This window comes from Pagrus major, chromosome 18, assembly GCF_040436345.1.
Source record: "Pagrus major chromosome 18, Pma_NU_1.0".
NCBI lineage: Eukaryota > Metazoa > Chordata > Actinopteri > Spariformes > Sparidae > Pagrus > Pagrus major.
The window spans coordinates 2,341,437-2,355,960 of record NC_133232.1 but is presented as its reverse complement, the minus strand read 5'-3'; the positions used below and the strand labels follow the sequence as shown (position 1 = coordinate 2,355,960).

The following is a 14,524-nucleotide window of genomic DNA, read 5'->3' as shown; positions in this document are numbered from 1 at the left end:
GATAAGAGAATGTGGTCACGTGGTCCAGACCGCCTCTGAATGTGGTCTGAGTGATCAGGTCCCAAATGGGTCCTCAGTGTGTCTCGGAGGTGTTCACAATTGTACTTACAGCTGTCCACCTGTGATCGACTGACTCAGGACAGACGTTGACACCAGGTCTGAACAGCCTTGATCCACCATTCATCACTATACATTTTCCATTCTACAGTCCAGTTCTAACCTTTCTTGTCCTGAGCAAACACCTGGTTTAATCCCTTTCAAAGGTAACCTAGAAACTAAACAAGCCTTCTCATGAGTCTTCTCAGTGCTGTTAGAGTACACGTTGGTTCTTCTTCTGTCTCTTTGAATATTTGAATATGTGTCTATTGATGCCTTCAGTCACAATCACAACACCAAAATAAACTTTCCATGTTTGTCCTGAGCGGACCGTAGCCGCCTGCAGTGCTTCAGGGGTTCCCACTCCCCAGCATTAATCTGTTGGTTTGTGACCCCTGAAACTGAAACAATGATGTGACCCGAATGTGTTTTTTTTCTCTACTCGTATTTAACATGTGAAACTTTGCAGAAAAATAAAAGTTGTGTTGTGCTGCTGTTAATCTACTGACTGATAATCTCCTCAGCTTCGCCAGGAAGTCTTTTACTTAGAAAATCTCGACCGGAAGTCTGACTTGTTTTCCGTTTCCGCTTCACGACACTGCCAGTCCTGACAGCTGCAGGCCGGGGAGCTGACGGTGGAAAGACATCAATGAGAAGCCATGGAGGACAAAGCACAGATACAAGAAGCGATTAAAAGCCAAGGTGAAGTCGTCCGGAAGTTAAAGTCAGAGAAGGCGAGCAAAGACCAGGTCAGTACTCAGAGTGAGGGGTTAATGTTGATGTCAGAGCGAAGCTAGTTGCTAACATGCGGGGGAGAGCATGTCCATCGGGCATGAGCAACACAACAGCCCGAGAACAACTTCATTCATTCTGCGCAGCTGTCTGGAAATCCCAACACCAGAGTCCTATCAACTCTGTCAAGTCGTTGCGAACATCATGTTGCCCACATCTGACTCCCAGGTGTCGGATTTAATGTGAGACGCTGCTTTATTCGGCATTCACAAGGTCCAAAACGCTGCCTGTTACAGTTGAAACACCCATTATGAAGTCTTTTAAATGAAGACCTTCTCCCTCTGTTATTTCTTTGCCGAATTAAGAGTAAGACACGCATAATTTAGTAAATGTTATTTGCCAGCTAGCTTTCAGTTAGCTTAGCGTTGCCCCAGATGATAGCGGCTAACCGGCTGTGACCGCCCTCCTTAGCTTCGTCGAGTTAGCTGTACAAGCTAGAGCTAACGTAGCGGTATGAAATGTGCAGGAAAAGTCGCAATCCGACCCACAAAACAGATGCAGTATAGTTTATATCCAGAGGGAGGTGTTTAGACGACTCTGTCACTTAAAGCGTGTCTGTCCGAGAGGTGTGAGGGGAGCTGATGCAATAACCTGCTAGCATCTGTCATCAGGCACTTGCTAATAGCTAATCAGATTTCTTCAGGTGCCATCCCACTATTTTTACATGTGTGGTGTGACAGGGACAGAGTACCTTGCAAATGCCACACGGTTAAAACCTGCATGTGTTAGGAGATGAGCTGAACAGTCCACAGACAGCAGCCTCAGTTCACCTCTCTTCTGATCTCACTCTCTGTAAGCTTGATCTGGCCAGTATTTGTCTGCGTCTTGTTTGGTTTGACTTCTCAGCTGTAATGTCACAATCTACTTTCACTTTGAACGATGCCTGAAAATCAAGCAGTGCATGTCCAATTTGGCTCTTTGGCAAGTGCAAAGATTCCTCTCAAAAATGATGTAATCGGGAGTAAACGTGATGACCAATCTGATCAGGGATTCAATGCCAACAGCTGGTAGAGTTACTCCCAACTTTTGAGAACTTAGTTCTATGGACACAAATGTGTTGTCGTCATAAAAAGTACTGAGGTTTGATACACTGCCCTAGCATCATTCAGAAGGGATTACCTGTAATATTTCTTTGTGATTGAGCTGGAGGCTGCAGACAAAAAGTCACGTTTGAAAATCTCGTCAAGCTGCCTGCTAGACTCACTATATACACTGGACACATAGATTTGATACTAGGGTGCTGTGTGTGTGTGTGTGTGTGTGTGTGTGTGTGTGGGCTGTGTTGGCTCGCTGCTTTGATTGACTTGGTACGTCTCATGTTCTATCCTCCACGCTGTGATGATGATGATGATGATGCCCCGCCCTCCCTAGTGCTAGGGTTGCTTACCACTTTTCTCCTGTTCTTCCTGCCTGGCCCTGGATGACCTCGACCTGCCTCGTCCTTCATCATCACCATCATCTGCCTCACCGTTTGGGGACATCATTGCTCAACTCACTTCCTGGCTCTCCTTCTACTGACCATTGTGACTGGCTGCTGTGGCTGGCCCTGGACAATACCACTGGACATTGATGTACCCATGATGCACTCCTGAACTTTGCCTGTCCAATTTCTGGACTTATTTTTTGGCCCTTGTCTTTTTGTATCCCCTGTGCTGTGGAATGAACATGCTGGGCATGTTTTGTATTCGTGCTTGCTCTGGTCTGGTGGGCTGTCGGACTGCAACACGTGTCCGATCTCTGCATGCTCTCCCTGGGATCACTGCTGCTCAGGTAGGCCTCTGGTGTTGAGTGCATGTGTGTGTTTTTGGCAAAATATCCTTCAATCAAATGTCATCTGTAGTTTGATCAGTGCAGACACTTACGTTAGAAAACTTGTGTTTACAAAGTTCTTATCATCTGCTCTTCTTCCTCTCTTCTGTGTGTGTGTGTGTGTGTGTGTGTGTGTGTCTCAGATTGATGAAGAGGTAGCCAAACTGCTGGAGCTGAAAGCTCGGCTAGGAGGAGATGATGGCAAACATCAGTTTGTCCTCAAGACAGCAAAGGTGAGACTACAGTGCTGCCATCCCCTGGTGTTGATGTCTGACCTTTATCTGGTTATCATATGTGAAAATGGGGGTCTGTGATCACAGTTCCACTTAAGTTGAGTTGTTTTTTAAACGGCTAATTGTTGCGCATCCCTGCTGATCTTTTACGTCCATAACTTGATACACTAGAATATATATCATATTTTTTAATTTTCATCTTCAGTTAACGTGAAAAATGATAAAAACAGTAGCTGACACCAAGAAACATTATCGTTTGGAGAGCAGTAATTACAGTATTTGATCCTGAGTTTATTCACTACAGCCCTGCCGATGGATGCATACCACATTCTCATATTGTTTTGGAACATTTCTGAAGTTGGGTCAAGTTAAGTTCACAGTCAGACTGAAACACATCAACTGACTTTCTGTCTCAGGGAACAAGGGACTACAACCCCAAGCAGATGGCCATCAGAGAGAAAGTCTTCAACACCATCATCGGCTGCTTCAAACGCCACGGAGCAGAGACCATCGACACACCTGTTTTTGAACTGAAGGTACACGTTCACACAGTGTAACATGGTGGCCACTCAGTAGAGTGTGTGGAAAACATGAGATCACTTCGAATTGAAACATAAATGTTTGCTGTCTCTACGTGGTGTGTAGGAAACCCTAACAGGGAAGTATGGAGAGGATTCCAAGCTCATCTACGACCTCAAAGACCAAGGAGGAGAGCTGCTGTCCCTCAGATATGACCTCACTGTATCCTTAAATACACACAGCCACGAGCATCAGCCAGCTGAACATGAACAGTGTGCTCAGGCGGCCTCATATTCAGTCTTAACCAGGTGTTAACTAGAGTTCAGCAGATATGGCTGTCTGAGGATTATTTCATTATGTATATAATATACATAATTAGCATTTTTCTCCTGCAATCAGCTGTTTGTCACATTGACAACATCTACAAACTGCTAACCTTTCTTTCTCCTGCTTTGCTGCTGCTATCTCTTTAACGCAACCACACACTCACTACACACAGCGCGCACAGCACACACATTTCATGTTCAGAATCTCAGTAAATCCACTTATCATCAAATCTGAAGTGCACTCTCTCCCTGACACTCCTGCTCACTTAGCATTAGCAGTACTACAGCTCCTGTGCACTCCCAGAGCAGCGAATCATTGAGAAGCAGATTGAATCACTTGTGCTCTAAAATACTGTCCGAGTTTAATTTGAGAGGAAAAGCTCAAACATAGTGATAATTCCTTAGGGAACATCTAGAGGAACATGTGTATGGTTGTAGGGCTGAGTGATATAAAGACTATTTAAGATGTATTTACAAGCGAGGTATTATTGTGTAGGTTTTATTAATTGATGAAATTTTGAATTAGATTTTGTCGTTGTTCTCATTTTCAAAGGTTTCATTATATTTAGCTCCATTTGTTCCATGATAAAGGTCATTAATGTCATAGTTTCAGTTGATGAAATCAAAATTTGGACTGCCTCCATCAAAGCAAAGAGTGGCGTGTTGTCCTTGACCTGCCCTCTTTCAGGTGCCCTTTGCCCGCTACCTGGCCATGAACAAGATAACCAACATCAAGCGCTACCACATCGCTAAGGTCTACCGCCGTGATAACCCAGCCATGACCCGCGGACGCTACAGAGAGTTTTACCAATGTGTGAGTCATCTTCAAATATGTCTTTCCACACTTGACCGGGTAGATAACAGACCTGGTTGAATTCACTTAAATGTCTCTTTGGCTAGGAGATTGTGTGTTACTTGAATCAATTTGTGTTTGTGTTTCAGGATTTTGACATAGCAGGCCAGTATGACGCCATGATTCCAGACGCTGAGTGTCTGAAGATCGTGCACGAAATCCTCAGCGAGCTGGACCTCGGTGACTTCCGTATCAAGGTTTGTCATGCCCATGCAGTGAGATCTACAGATGAAACTTGCAGACTGTGATCAGTGGATGTCATCTCTGTAACCACGTCCTCCACTCCACAGGTCAACGACAGACGCATCCTCGACGGGATGTTCGCTGTGTGTGGCGTTCCAGATGACAAGTTCCGCACCATCTGTTCAACAGTGGATAAACTGGATAAGGTATAGACTCTATACCTACCTATAGAGCCTTACTGCTGTGCACACTGCGCTGTTCAGTTCCACTCAATTCTGCAAAGCCTGCTGCTCATTTAGAGCCCTGGTCCCTGACAGAAGGTCTAGTTAATGGTACATGGTGCTCTACAGAGTCAAATATTGGTATGAAGGCTAGATTTTCACTGCACTGCAGGGCTTAAACTACTCTGATTTCCGGCGTTTGACTATTTTGGAAAGGAAAAAAAAGTGGTTGGTTGACGTGGTTTAACCAATCATCTTCAGCGAAGCAAAGGGTGGTTCCACCTACCAATGGTATGAGGCCGATCAACGAGTGCTAGCCAATCAGAGGCAGAGTAGGGTGGGTTTTACAAGAAACGTGAGTGCGGTGTGGTAGCCCTGCAACACAGCTCAAATGGAAGCAACGTTTATTAAACCAGGCAAAAACACTGCCTTACTTGGGAGAGGAGTGAAGAACAAATGTCGCTGGGCATGGATAGAGAAAAATGATGGAGATGGGAAGCCGTTCAGCCCTTGGTTCCACAAATTGAGGGAGCTGGGTGCTTGCTTCTGCAGCGTGTGTTCAAACAAGCTACTGTACGGCAGCAGCGGGAAGAAAGTGCTTGCTCGTCTTGAATTAGATACCAGTCACAGAGCTCCGGTACGAGCACCCTGTCATACGAGTACGTTACCGGGAAACGACAGCTACAGCTGCCACTGCGGCTTCAATGACTGACCGTGTTTGCCACCAAAAAATACGTGTGTGCACGTTCATGCCAGAAGAAAGCACTTCAAAGTTGTCAACTTGTCACTTTAAAGTTATAGCAGTATTGTTTACAGCTGCCATTCACATGCATACTGCAACATACTGCTACTTCTATAGAGAAATAAATTGCACAGTATAATGTCCACATACTGGACATTATACTGTTGGTGGTTGCGGTTAGTCTGATGTTGACCTCTTTCCAAACTCTTGTTCTCTTTCACCCTGTATCTGTCATTCATCATCACCTGCCCCTGACCCATCTTGTTATGCCATTTTCTGTTGTCCAAACTAGATGCCCTGGGAGGAAGTGAAGAAGGAAATGGTGAATGAGAAGGGCTTGTCAGAGGAGGCTGCTGACCAGATTGGGGAGTACGTCAATATGCAGGGTGAGACTTTCCCCAAATTCACACCAGATGTGAGACATCAGTGGTCTCACTGTCTACTGATTAGCGGTTCCTCAACCAGTGTTTCCCACAGGATTTCCTGTGGGAAACACACAGAGAAGTGGAGAATATAAATGTAGAAAATAATCAAATATAACACCAATCTTAGACTCTGCTGCCTGGTCCTCACAATTTACAACTACACAGCTCTGGCTATACAATGTTAGCACAAGCCTATAAGCTATAATCAATAGTCAATATCAATCTATTGCTTTTAATCTTGTAGCCTGACTTGTAACTAAACATTATCTGAGAGACCAGATAATCATTGTCTTGTTTTAAAATCATGAGCGCCTGTGAGTGCTATCTTCACTGTATATTGTCTGGTCTGTGTGGTTGAGGTTGTTGCTGGAAAACACAACGGGTCATATCGCGCAACAGGGTTATCTTTCCGAGCTGTGCTTGATTAACAGCGCCTGTTGGCATAATAAATGAGTTGTAATTCAGTCTCATGTTTTTCAGGCACAGAGTAACAGAACAGTGCTGGAAGTGGCTGGTACATAAAACACAGACAGGGAGATATAGGCTATGTACTGCACGGCTAGGTTAACGAGACTGACTACAAGCTAGCACATCAACTTAATGTTACTGTTAGGGACCACAAATTTACCTGACAGCTGTTTCACTAAGTCTTTATTATGTTTTTTTTCTTTCCATGACCAGAAGATATAGGTAGTTTCACCTCTCTGAGTGTGTGAAAACATTGTTGGATCAATATGAGACTGTGGTGCAGCAACTTAGACTATGGCAGGCTGCCAGAGTCTCGTTAATTAATTGGAAACACTGCCTCAACAATACAGGTTTCCGTTTGCTGAGGGAGATATTGTACTTTTTACTCCACAATAGTTATCTGACAGCTATAGTTACCAGTTACTGATTCAACATCAGTTTGCAAAATGTCATGCAGTACTGCAGACCAAAATGGACAGCTGTACATCAAGTAGATAACATAAACTCCACCTTAATACGCTGCAACATTAAAATACTGCTTCTGTATTAAAGGAGCACTGTGTAGTTTTGGAGAGGAAATCCAAACCCAGAATTTTAATATTTACAATACTAATGAGGAAATAATGCAAACTTTTTCCACAAGCTGTTCTCAGAGGAAAATAAGGTCCCAGAACACTGTTTTAAAGCGAGAAAGGTGGCAGGGTCCGCCACATATAAACAAACAGTATAAATTGTGTTGTCCTTTAAGGTCAGTATGTTTATTCAGTCATGGAAACAAAGACAGTTTGTTTATTTAGTTTAGTTTAGTTTTAGCCAATGAAGATCTTTCCCTGCTCATTAACATTTCTTTTACAAAACTAAAGACTACTCCTTTAAAGGGGACTGTTTGGCCTTGGTGGAGGTGTGCACTCCCCTGAGTGCCATTTTAGTATAAACTGAAGTAACATCGTGTAATATGTCAGTGAAATGTCCCTCTGGTGTCAGCAACTACACCAGCTCTAAAACTCAGTGTGCTGCACCTAAGACTGCTACTCACACCTACTGTGTGTGTGTGTGTGAGTGTGTGAGTGAGTGAGTGAGTGAGTGAGTGAGTGAGTGAGTGAGTGCGTGATCACATTATATGAATGCAACTCATCGGTTGGCCTTCACCTAATTCTGGATTATTCAAAGGATTTCCTCATCATGTAGGGGAGGGTACACTGGTGAACATAGTGGAGCGTTTAGCAGCTAGACAGAGAGTAAACAAAGTACTTCCATTCATCAGGTGGATACAAGCTCAACTCCAGATGAACACTAACGTTTGTGCCTGTCTGCTGGCTGTGCTCCTGTTTCTGCAGCAGGTGGAATGGAGTTAGCAGAGCGCCTCCTGCAGGACCAGAAGATGTCTCAGAGTAAGCAGGCCTGTGCTGGCCTCTCTGACATAAAGCTGCTCTTCAGTTACCTGCACCTCTTCCAGGTCACAGACAAGGTGAGACATGCTGTTAGTCAGGCATACTATAACTTTCTTTTTCACAATTTGTTTCCATTATATTTGTTTCTTGTTTCATCACACATTCTCTCATTACCATGTTACTTCTGTCTTTACTTACTCCCATCACCTCCAGGTGGTGTTTGACCTCAGTCTGGCTCGGGGTCTCGACTATTATACAGGAATCATTTATGAGGCGGTGCTGACTCAGGCAGGTGTGGCCCTAGTATCAGCTGAAGCCCAGAACGGGGCACCTGGAGAGGAGAGTGTCAGCGTGGGCAGCGTGGCTGGCGGAGGGCGCTACGACGGCCTGGTGGGCATGTTTGACCCCAAGGGCAGGAAAGTGCCGTGTGTGGGCGTCAGCATCGGCATCGAGAGGGTCTTCTCCATCATGGAGCAGAAGGCTGAGGTAATGTGTCAGCTGTTGTCTGTAGCAGTGTGTGTGGTTGAAGCAGTGTATTGATAATAAGTGTGTGTAGACTGTAACAGTGTTGTGTTGTTCAGGCCTCAGCAGAGAAGGTTCGTACCACAGAGGTTCAGGTCATGGTGGCGTCTGCTCAGAAAAACCTGCTGGAGGAGAAGCTCAAACTCGTCACTGAGCTCTGGAATGCCGGCATTAAGGTGTGTGAGAGTGTGTTTTGTATGTTACGTTTGTTTCCACATTTCACACACAATCTGTTGTGTATCAGTGTTTTCACATCTGTGACTCTGTTTATCTGTATGTCCCTATATTTAAGGCCAAATAGTCACTCAAAGACTTTGTCTGATTGGTATGATTACTAATGAGGAAATTAAAGCACTCCTTATATGGTGGTCTGTATCTGTGTCTGTGTGTGTCCAGGCAGAGGTGATGTACAAGAAGAACCCCAAACTGCTGAGTCAGCTGCAGCACTGTGAGGAGTCTGGGATCCCCCTGGTGGCCATACTGGGAGAACAGGAGCTGAAAGATGGCGTGGTCAAACTCCGTGTGGTGGCCACCAGAGAGGAGGTACACCACTGAAACAGGACACACACTGTATCGCTGCTCTCATACACTCAGATACAAAGCAGCATCTGAATGAAAGTTCTGTTGATGATACACACTTTTTGTACATAACCTTTATTTATATCCTGTAAAAACACAGAGGAACAGTAGCCCTGTTCTACAAGTGTGCAGAGTAAAAGCAAAACAAGCAAAAAGATTAATGTAATAACACGGACTGTAGAAATAGTGGACAGAGCCACCATGATGTCACCTATAGCTCAAAGTTGGTGGTGCTGTCTGTCGCCATCTTGGCAGTGCCTGACTCCCGGCTAATCAAAAATGGGCAGAGAGGTGGAGCGTGGGTGGAGCTGAACTGAGTCTAGTTAGAAGACTAACTAGCCCACCTAGCTGGAAGCTACCAAGCTAGCTAGCACTAACAAGCTATCTGTGTTCACACACAAAGAGAAGAGAATTTGATCTCACGTTATTCACGAGTCTGATCACAGGTTTAACAGTCAGAATACCTTACTGTACATTAGCTGTAAGATAGAGAGCAACAGCCAGCACTGAGGGTGTGTGTGTCTGTTTGTGTTCAGTTTAGTCTCTGAAGAAAGTCAGCACTCACCAGAGACTCAGTTTCTGTCTGTTATCCTGCAGAGCCTTTTCTTTTTACCAAGAACATTTCCCTCCATTCAGCAGTCAAATAAAGAATTACAGGACATTAAGCTCTGACTGTCTCCTCCAGAGCTGGCCAGCTCCAGCTGCTGTCTGCAGGTTAACACTAACAGGGTCGCTCATTAATCCAAAACACCGCCGTCTGTCCCGCCGCTCCGGTCTGTTAGTCCAATTCACTGCACAGCAAGACATATGTATATATATATATATATATATATATATATATATATATATATATATATATATATATATATATATATATATATATACATATACATATATATGTGTGTGTGTATATATATGTGTATATATATGTGTGTATATATGTGTATATATATGTGTGTATATATATATATATGTGTGTATATATATATATATATATATGTGTGTATATATATATATATATGTGTATATGTATATGTATATATATGTATATGTGTATGTGTATATGTATATGTGTATGTGTATATGTATATATGTATATGTGTATGTGTATATGTATATATGTGTATGTGTATATGTATATGTATATATATATATATGTATATATGTATATATATGTATATATATGTATATATATATATATATATATAAGACAATATTTGCATTAACAATTCTCCAAAAGGAACCAACACCACAAACACGACTGGGAGGTAAAGATCAGTGACTGCAGTTAGCTGAGGTGAAGCCCTCACTGTCCCTAGCTGTCACTCAATGTGGCCACACACTGAATTAGGCAGAACTTGAAGCCTTAATACTATAATACGATGTAAAAATTCACCCCCTGAACAGTTGTTATGTAGGGATAAATTGGCTACAGAGACCTAACTGTTTTTCGCACCAGGCTGTAAACATGTTATTTTCTGCTGTAAAGTCGGCCATTTTATGCCATTCGAGGAGCCGCTGTTCTTGGTAATTCCATGTTGGCTTAATTTTTCAGCCCGGGAGGTTGCTGCTTGGGTAATTAGAGTGAAAACAACCATTTTATCTACAGTCCCCTCTGAAACTATTGGAAAAGCGAGGCCAATTCCTTTATTTTTGCCGTACACTGAAAACATTTGGGTTTGACACCAAAAGATGAATATGAGACAAGAGATCAGTATGTCAGCTTCCATTTCCAGGTATTTACATTGAGATCAAAAGTTAGAAGATGGCACCTTTTGATTGAACTCACCCATTTCAAGTGAACAAATTATTGGAACATGTGACTGACAGGTGTTTTTTGCTGCCCAGGTGTGTCCTATCACACTGATTATTCAAACAATAAATAGAGCTGAATGTCTACTCTGTGTTAGCTTTGGGGTTTGCCTTTGCAGACTGCATTTATAGTTTAAAAGGTGGCATTGGCCATAGCCAGCACAACCATCTGGAATCTCCTGAAGAAGAAAGAAACGACTGGCGTACTCAGCAACAGATGTCGAACTGGTAGACAAAGGAAAACACCAGCAGTTGATGACAAAACATTGTGAGAGCTGTAAAGAAAAACCCTAAAACAACTGTCGGTGACATCACCAACAACCTCCAGAGGGCAGGAGCGAAGGTATCACAATCCACCGTTTGCAGAAGACTTCGGGAACAAAAGTACAGAGGCTACACCAGAAGATGCAAACCACTATAGCAGCAATAAGCAATAAGAATAGGAAGGCCAGATTGGAATTTGCCAAAAAGTACAGAGACAAGTGTCTTTACCAAATTGATGGAAAGGCTAATGTGTGGAGAAAGAAAGGATCTGCTCATGATCCCAAACACACAAGCTCATCTGTGAAACAAGGTGGAGGTAATATCATGGCTTGGGCTTGCATGGCTTCTTCTGGGATGGGCTCATTGATCTTCATTGATGATGTAACACACATGATGGCAGCAGCAAAATAAACTCAGAAGTCTACAGAAACATTTTGTCTGCCAGTTTAAAGAGAGGTGGAACCAAACCTATCATGTGATACTTCATCATGCAGCAAGACAACGACCCAAAACACACTACCAAAACAACCAAGGAGTTCATCGGGGGAAAGAGGTGAAGGGAGAAACCCCCCGAAACAAACGACAACTGAAAGAGGCTGCGGTGAAAGCCTGGAAAAGCATCACGAAAGAAGAATGCAAAGGTTTGGTGATGTCAGTGGGTCGCAGGCTTGATGCAGTTACTGCAAGCAAAGGATTTGCAACTAAATATTAACTATAATTCACTCTAATCTAGTTGAAGTCTACCTGTTCCTATACTTTTGCTCACCTAAACATGTGGTGTTCTGTTACAAATCATGCTGACTTCTAACTTTTGTAACAGATCTAGATAAATACCTGGAAATTAAACCTGAACTGCTGATCTCTTGTCTCATATTCATCTTTTGATGTCAAACCCAAATGTTTTCTGTGTACAGCCAAAATAAAGGAATTGGCCTCGCTGTTGCAAAGGTTTTGGAGGGGACTGTATCTTCTAAGTGGAAAGTTCACAATATGTTCTGTTGTGATAGAGGATTTTATCAGTATCACACAGCCAGCCGGCCTCCAAAGCTCCAGGAAGACGGTTGTGAATTATGTCAGACGCTTTCTGCCTAAATAAACTGGTCTCACTGATGCGATTGTGTTTAAAGTGGTTAGAACTAACCCTATTTTCCTTTCCACAGGCTGATATTTCCAGAGCAGACCTTATAGATGAGATCAGGAGGAGGACCTCTGAGGCCTAGCTGCTCCCTTCTGTCCAGCTACAACCCCATCACATCGTCTGACTGCTTCAAACACACACTCTGCAGACTCTTGTACAGAATCTCCTGCCTCGCCCTCTAAAGAGCATGTTGGACATCATGCAGCTATGAAAACACATCCAGCCTCATTTTCATACCAGAGACTGGTATTATGTTGCACACTGTAACAGGGCAGGCAGCCAAAAGCAATGAAGCTAACTGAAAGTTTGATGTGCGTCTTAAAAAGGAACACTGTCATTAGAGAACAGCATCCAGGAAATGTGTTGCAGTTTATGTCCTCTGATATTTGATGAATATCAATGATCTGTTCTTCAAACTATTCAAGTCTCAGAAAGCTGCTGGAGATCAGTTTGGTCGGATTCAGAGTAGAAAAATCCTTTTTCAGAGCTGTGCTCAGTCAGACATGCTTCTTCTGTCGAGGTCCAAGGATGAGAGCCTCTGTCAGACATTTACCTTCTATATGAACACATCAGATTATTTGCTGCAGTTCAGTTCTTCTCATAACAAAGGCTCGTGTGTACTTGTATCAAACATGCCTGTACTGTCAAGTATCCAAAAATAAAAACATTCATCATTTTGCTCACATTTTTGACACTAGCTGACGTGAAAAGGTTGTTTCTCATCATGTAGACCGCTGTCGTTTTATATTTTATTTCAGAGATGTTAAAAGCTGAGCACGTGGAGTCAAAGTGTTTAACATGTAAACGTGTCTGACTGGATTCTCCTTTAGTGGCCACAGCCCAAATGTTGGGTACGCTCTCACAGTGAGGCCCATGTAACTGCAACTGCAAGTCTGAGGGCAGATTTTTCTTCACAAGTTTAAGAACCATTAGCTCAACATGAACATCTCTTAAGGTCATGAAAACATTGACTTAATCAGAAGGTTTGAGGATTCCGGAGGTGAATAAAGGTGTCAGAAGTCAAATGGTTGTTCTAAGCAAAGAGGAGCTGCCTGTCACAGTGTCAAATCATGTCTAGACCAAAGGTTTCTAAGGGCCAGTGCATGGAACAAGCTCAGTTCACTGAGAGATAGAAAGGCAACTTCATCACAGAGACAGAATTTAGTGAATAAACAACACAAGAGTCCAATCAGCAGTTGTCCTGTTAAAAGGAGGCTGTCTCGTAGTGTCTCAGAGGACGAGCAGCAGTTTCTAAACCACTTCTCAGGATGGACACGGCAAACACTTGAGGTGGGCCAAGAAATACCATAAGATCACAGCGGATGATGAACAAAGTCTATTTACTGATGAATCCCAGTGAAAGATAAGTGTCAGTAACAGAAGGGTGTATGTAAGGAGACAAACAGGAGGGAGAATAATACCACAGTGATTCAAAGCCACAGTGAAACATGGTGCTGGAAGGTTCAAGATTCAACATCTGTAAAAACTGGTGACTTATGTGAATCAATCTACTGCCCCAGTGCATGCTGGGAGGATTCCCAACACACTTTCCTCATGTCAAGGACCTTAAAAAAAAGGAAGGGTCATTAGGTCACTGAATCTCACTTTGGATCCAGACTGCGGTGTCAGCTGTACTGAAGTCAGTGGGAGCTGATGGAGAAACACAGTACAACCCAACATATCTACGTCGTATGACTTCTGATGGAGAAATGCCTCCAGAACATGAGAGAACACAGAGAACTCAGAACAGGTTAACCATGGATTGTTTTCCCCCACAATAGAAGGGGCTGGTGATGTTGTGATCAAATATAGCTGATGAGACTGCAATTACACTGCAGATAGGAGCCTTTCTCGAATGAAATGGAGGAACGAACAACATGGTGATAAAAATATCAGGTGTTAACCTATTCTCTGAGGTGTGTTCTTTCATGTTCTGGAGGCATTTCTTCATCAGAAGTCATACGATGGAGATTAGGTTTTGTAGGAGACGATGCAATACAAATTAAGTTTAACTGAATGTAATTTTTTCTTTATCTCAAGGTAACCTCATCCTGGTTTAATGCATCAATCTCAAACCGCATTCAAAGAATGAAATTAGCTGGAGGATTATTTTAGCCTGATGGCAGCATGTTAGCCTGGATTAGTTAAACC

The 14,524-nt window shown here is 43.1% G+C and overlaps 1 protein-coding gene across 2 annotated transcripts; it reads left to right on the top strand.

Moving 5' to 3' along the window:
* Positions 1-75: 75 nt before the first annotated feature.
* On the top strand, positions 76-13,058 carry hars (histidyl-tRNA synthetase). Of its 2 annotated transcripts, none has more exons than XM_073487012.1 (14): positions 76-156; positions 702-845; positions 2,841-2,930; positions 3,347-3,466; positions 3,576-3,671; positions 4,464-4,589; positions 4,718-4,825; positions 4,919-5,017; positions 6,067-6,160; positions 8,005-8,135; positions 8,272-8,544; positions 8,640-8,756; positions 8,977-9,123; positions 12,396-13,058. In XM_073487012.1, the coding sequence occupies exons 2-14, from the start codon at positions 756-758 to the stop codon at positions 12,453-12,455; spliced, it is 1,551 nt and encodes a 516-aa protein (XP_073343113.1). In that variant the 5' UTR covers positions 76-156; positions 702-755; the 3' UTR covers positions 12,456-13,058. The 2 variants fall into 2 exon arrangements, with proteins under 2 accessions (XP_073343113.1, XP_073343112.1); XM_073487011.1 differs by lacking the exon at positions 76-156 and adding an exon at positions 2,260-2,658 and having other exon boundaries at positions 681-845.
* Positions 13,059-14,524: the final 1,466 nt, after the last annotated feature.

Coding starts and splice junctions, on each gene's coding strand:
- hars (XM_073487011.1), top strand. CDS start 2,548: ATGAACATGCTGGGCATGTTTTGTATTCGTGCTTGCTCTGGTCTGGTG. Junction 6,161..8,004: donor GGAGTACGTCAATATGCAGG/GTGAGACTTTCC, acceptor CTGTTTCTGCAG/CAGGTGGAATGGAGTTAGCA. Junction 8,136..8,271: donor TCTTCCAGGTCACAGACAAG/GTGAGACATGCT, acceptor CATCACCTCCAG/GTGGTGTTTGACCTCAGTCT.